The sequence below is a fragment of the Aquarana catesbeiana genome, linkage group LG11 (assembly GCF_042186555.1).
Source record: "Aquarana catesbeiana isolate 2022-GZ linkage group LG11, ASM4218655v1, whole genome shotgun sequence".
Taxonomy (NCBI): Eukaryota; Metazoa; Chordata; class Amphibia; order Anura; family Ranidae; genus Aquarana; species Aquarana catesbeiana.
Genome location: NC_133334.1, coordinates 255,243,087 through 255,249,086, shown reverse-complemented (window position 1 = coordinate 255,249,086; position 6,000 = coordinate 255,243,087). Strand labels below are relative to the sequence as shown.

At 44.4% G+C, this 6,000-nt stretch overlaps 1 protein-coding gene across 1 annotated transcript in view; it reads right to left on the bottom strand.

The window, feature by feature from the left end:
* Positions 1-2,148: 2,148 nt before the first annotated feature.
* The window catches only part of LOC141112685 (mixed lineage kinase domain-like protein), a 28,156-nt gene continuing 24,304 nt past the window's right edge, over positions 2,149-6,000 (bottom strand). Inside the window, exons 9-11 of the mRNA XM_073605685.1 lie at positions 5,919-5,968; positions 3,833-3,985; positions 2,149-2,334 (exon numbers count right to left, since the gene is read on the bottom strand). Of these exons, the coding sequence (XP_073461786.1) occupies positions 2,285-2,334; positions 3,833-3,985; positions 5,919-5,968 (253 nt within the window). The 3' untranslated portion in view covers positions 2,149-2,284. The remainder of the gene's footprint in view (positions 2,335-3,832; positions 3,986-5,918; positions 5,969-6,000) is intronic.

The following is a 6,000-nucleotide window of genomic DNA, read 5'->3' as shown; positions in this document are numbered from 1 at the left end:
TGAGCGGTATCCCCTCTAATTTTTACATGCTTTGAACACCGGCTCCATAACGTGCTTGACAGCCACTGATCCATACTGCAAAGGATATTAACAGGCTCAGCTCTAAATCCTCTCTGGTAAGCGCACACACAAAGGGGACACACGAGGTGGACTGGTGAAGGTGTAGTAGCTGAATACTTGTTTGCACTGGTGGATTGGAAAACGTCAGCTTTTTACCTCCCTTCAATTAAAGCAGTTACTGAACTTTTTTTGGGATGAGTCAATGGTGTTCATGTCCCCACCTCCATCCATACTAGGGATGGGAAGGAGCACCACATGATTATAAGTGGACTTCGTGTTGAATGTGCAGTTTATACAGCAGCTGAGAACTTTTAAACTGAATGCACAGGATGTCATTACATCAATGTATATCGGTTTGATTTACATGAAGCGCTGTTAATGTTTGATTTTACATTTTACGTCATTTTTATCTTATTGATTATTTATAATAGCGGCTGCAAGTGCAGTAACCTAGTACCATTTGAGCGCTGGGATCAGAAGTACTTTGTATTCCTTACCTATATTTTTTAGGAAGATCTAACAGTTGATGGTAACTGGAGATTCTATAATCAGAAGACTAAGAATAATTTGCCAGGATCTTCTCAACTGCCAATCTTGTGCCTCCCTGGTGCTAGCATTCGGCTTGTAGTGGACCGGTTAAACAAATTACTGGGATGGGCTAGAAGTGACCCAGCTGTCTTGGCTCATATTGGAACTAACAACAGAATACATGGAAGATGTAATTCATCCCAAAGGTATTCTATCGGGTTGAGGTCAGGAGTCTTTATGGACCTTGCTCTGTGTACTGGTGCACAGTCATGTTGTAACAGGAAGGGGCCGTCCCCAAACTGTTCCAACAAAGTTGGGAGCATAAAATTGTCCAAAATGTCTTGGTATGCTGACGCCTTAAGAGTTCCTTTCACTGGAACTAGGGGGCCAAGCCCAACCCCTGAAAAGCAACCCCACACCATAATCCCCCCTCCACCAAATGATTTGGACCAGTGCAAAAAGCAAGGTCCATAAAGATATGGATGAGCGGGTTTGGGGTGGAAGAACTTGACTGGCCTGCACAGAGTCCTGTCCTCAACCCGAAAGAACACCTTCGAATGGATGAATTAGATCAGAGACTGTGAGCCAGGCCTTCTCGTCCAACATCAGTGCCTGACCTCGCTAATGTGCTTCTGGAAGAATGGTCAAACATTCCCATAGACACACTCCTAAACCTTGTGGACGGCCTTCCCAGAAGAGTTGAAGCTGTTATAACTGCAAAGGGTGGGCCAACGCAATATTGAACCCTACGGACTAAGACTGGGATGCCAGTAAAGTTCATGTGAGTGTAAAGGCAGGTGTCCCAATACTTTTGGCAATATAGTGTATATGAATTGTAGTATTTGATTTCATTTTTACCACAGTTATCAATTGGAAAACATAACACTTGTCACTTTTTTGTATACTTAGCACTTTAATATAGGGGTGCAATTGTGTTCACAGAGTTATATATAAACACTATTGCCCCGTACACACGGTTGGATTTTCCGACGGAAAATGTGTGATAGGACTTTGTTGTCGGAAATTCCGACCGTGTGTAGGCTCCATCACACATTTTCCTTCGGAATTTCCGACACACAAAGTTTGAGAGCAGGCTATAAAATTTTCCGACAACAAAATCCGTTGTCGGAAATTCCGATCGTGTGTACACAAATCCGACGGACAAAGTGCCACGCATGCTCAGAATAAATAAAGAGATGAAAGCTTTTGGCCACTGCCCCGTTTATAGTCCCGACGTACGTGTTTTACGTCACCGCGTACAGAATGATCGGATTTTCCGACAACTTTGTGTGACCGTGTGTATGCAAGACAAGTTTGAGCCAACATCGGTCAGAAAAAATCCTAGGATTTTGTTGTCGGAATGTCCGAACAAAGTCCGACCGTGTGTACAGGGCATTAGAGAGTACTTACAGTATTTAATTGTGTCCACCTTGACACCAGGGGCAGAAGTTTATCATTATATACACAGCAATTTATTCTGATAAAGCAGCGCCACATCCACTTTTTATCTCCCACTAATTATGACACTACCACGGTTGTTGTTTAAGTGGAGGCAGCAGCTTTCTGTATAAAGATTTCTTTTCTTTTATTTGACCAAAGCGTGGAAATACTTCTTCTTAAATCACTTGTGATAGGTGCACCAAGTATATAAATAGTCACATGTTGGCCCACTCTATGCCATGGCATCCTGATGACATTACTCTGGCGTTTGCTGATTCAAATAATGCAAAAGTAGATCCACAGTTACTGAAATGACAGAAGAAATGACTTGGATCAGTCAAAACCCATCTACAGGTAATACATACTGTATGCATATCATGTGCACTAGACAAAGAACGATGACACACATGTGAACAACACCTAACTAAACTGTCAATTAAATTGTTAAGTATCTACAGTATGGTGAATGTATCTATGGTGGGGAAGTGGGAGGGGCCACTTCTAGTCTTTAGTGGGTGATGATGAGCCAGATGAAGAGTGATAACCTGGTCCCCAAGACTAGGGCTTGGAATGGGGTGTAGAATCAGCATCTGGCTAAAGGAGGTTTGGTATTCAAGAGGCCAGACTGGCTAGCCAAGTGGCCACATGATGGCTGACCAACATTTCAATTCTAAAATTTGCTCAGTAGGGTTGAGGTCAGGGCTCTGTGTAGTCCCCTCACACCAAACTAAGGACCGCCCCACGTACATACACTGCGGCAGGGCGGCCCTTTAGTGCAAAATCACATACCTGTACGTGATTCTCGTCTTCAGCTCCCGTGTGTGCGTGCTGCTGGAGCCCAACTACCGCTGTTGATTGGCAACAGCGGGAGCCAATCATTGGGTTCGGTGGCCGCTGGGAACCCGGCAATTGTTCGTAGAGAGGCAGAACGGCGGTCTGCCTATGTAAACAAGGCAGACCGCTGTTATGCCAGAATGGAAAATGCAGATCTCATGTTTCTGATAAGCAGAAATATTGATCTCTGTATTCCTTTAGTCAAAGCACTCCCCCTACAGTTAGGAAGCACACATAGGGAACACATTTAACCCTTTGATCGCCCCTGATGTTAACCCTTTCCCTGACAGTGACATTAGTACAGTGTCAGTGCATTTTTTTTTTTAGCACTGATCACTGTATTGGTGTCACTGGTCTCCAAAAAGTGTTACTTGTACAGCGTACACACGGTCAGACTTTTCGACCGGACTTGCCTGGCGGACGCCGACGGACCAAATCCGGCGAACAATCCGATCGTGTGTGGGCTTCACCGGACCTTCAGCGGACTTTTCCAGTTGCAAATCTGAGGGACTTTAGATTTGGAACATGCTTCAAATCTTTACGTCGTAACTCCGCCAGACCCAGAAATCCGCTCGTCTGTATGCTAATCCGACGGACAAAAACCGACGCTAGGGCAGCTACTGGCTATCAACTTCCTTATTCTAGTCCGGTCGTACGTCATCAGGTACGAATCCGTCGGACTTTGGTGTGATCGTGTGTAGGCAAGTCCGTTAGTTGGGAAAATCCATTGGAAGTCCGCCGAAAGCCCGTCGGATAGTCCGTTGGACCAGTCTGGTAAAAAAGTCTGCTCGTGTGTATGCGGCATAAGAGGTAAAGTAATAATTTGAACTTTGGTTTGTTTTCAGCCCTGATGGAGCCCTGTAGACTGATTTTCTGATCACTGTTACCATCACCATTTATGTAATCTGAGCACCAGTACAGTTATGAGGTATAGAAACAGACATGGAATAACTGGCATAAATTGAACTACCTCTAGCAGATGGACGATCTTTGGGATTTTTCTGTAAAAGGCGTTTAATCAGGTCACGGAACATATCAGGGCACGAAGATGGAAAGTCATTGTCTAGTGAGGCCCACCACTTCTCCTGCATCTCCACCAGATTGTCTGCTGTCACCTCCAGACCTGAAGAGAACATGAAACGATAGTTGTTAAAAGGAAGGCCCTTCTCTTGACAACCCAAGGTGTGTATGAGGTATAATGGCATTGTGTCTACTAATCACAGGAGAGGAACTCGCACATACTGCAGCCACTCTCTAGAGCCTAACAAGCAAGTAGTTTATTTTGATATTTTAGAAGGACACTGGAACACCCAGAAGAAAATTACATGGACATGGATATCTGATCATATACAGTACTGTGCAAAAGAACTTTAGAAAGTCCACAAAATATCTGTCTTAGAAGGTTACGGCTGGGTTCACACTGATGCGAATTTCAATTCGCATGACAGGAGAGTGTGACCGACTCTTAATGGAGCCGATTCACACACCTCCGGGGCTGCCGCAATGCGAATTGCAGAAAGGTCCTGTGCATCTTCTGGTCCATTTCAGGTGTGAATTCAGCCAAAAATTTGGACCTGATTCACACCTGAAACGGTGAACAGACACGCACCAGAACCCCCTGCTGTGACCCGTGGCTGTAGCTAGTGTAAACCCAGCCCGAGTCTTCTGGATTAGCATATGAATAGAAGAAAGTGCATGATCCAAACATTCATATTACACAAAGTGAAGCAATAAGAGATCTGAATGTCTTTAACCACTTCTAGCCCGCGCTAAAGCTGAAAGATGGCTACAGCGCGGGCTTACTTTGCCGGAAGGCCGTCATATGGCGTCCTCCTGGGATCGCGCTGCCAGCACACCCCTTGCGGCACGTGGGTAGCACACTCTGTTTTTGCTGAGTCCTTTGGACTTGGGTCCAGTCAGGGTAAAGGGCCAATCACAGCTGCCCTTTACCACCTGATCAGATGTGTTCAATGACAGCTGCTCACGATGTAAACACAAGGTGGTTGTTGGCATTCCTTTCCTCACGCTGACAGCATAAGGAGAGCAGAAGAGAGCCAATAACCAGATTGTGTTAAAGGGACATCTATACTGATAATCAGGGCACTGATATCAGTGTCCTAATTATCAGTGCAGTCCCAACAGTGCCAACCAGTGCTGCCAATCAGTGCCCATCAGTGCCTCTTAGACATGTGCGGTTCCTTTCTTTCCAAATTACTCAGACAAATTTTTCTTATTCAGAGATTTGGATATATCTGAATACCTGAGTTACAGTATAAACTAAGTTAATCGAATGCTCCGAATAACGAAAAACAAAATCATCTGAATTTCCGAAATTCAAATTGAAATTCGAATCTAATCTGTAAACTTATTTCTGAAATCAAAGACGGTGTGTATTATTAGAGTACCATTTCGAAATAATGTTGTTTTTATTAAGCCAAAGGTGATTTAAAGAGTCATTGTAATCATTTGATGAAGATGTTTCTTTTGTTTGTTCACTTTGCCGATTCAAAATTTATTGATTTGAACATTTCGAATAATAATAATAAAAAAAAAAAAATAAAAAAAAAAATTGGTGAATTCGAAGATGCGTTTTCGTCATGCACATGTTGTCTAATGCAGCTGCCCAGCCTTGGCCTCCATGCTCGCTCCGGCTTCCGGATGCCAGCTCAAGCCCTCCCCGGCCACAGGCCTGCACCAGGAACAGAAAGGGTGTCCTGAGACCCGATTGGCCAGGGAATCCTAAGACTCCCTGGCCAAGCGGGTCTCAGGACCTGATTGGTTGGGAGGAGAATCAGGAAAACAATAGCTAATATTAATTCGTTATTGTCACACAACTGGGTGGGCTCAGGGCGCAATGCTCTGCACCCCCAGCCCACCCTTTTCTTAAGGCAATTAGAGCCTCTTGCTCTAATCATGTGCTTCAGAAAAAAAAAAAACCCCATTGGAATCCATGTGTCCGGTGCCCTGCATGTAAACATACATAGGATATACAAAATTCTGTATTAGGTCGGCTCAGTTTTGTATGCTAGAGCGGGAAAGTCGGGTCATAGACTCACCGTGAAAGGGCGGTTTTCCTGTAGCGATTTCATACATCACCACCCCCAGGCTGGAAGAGAAGATGACAATTATTAACCATTA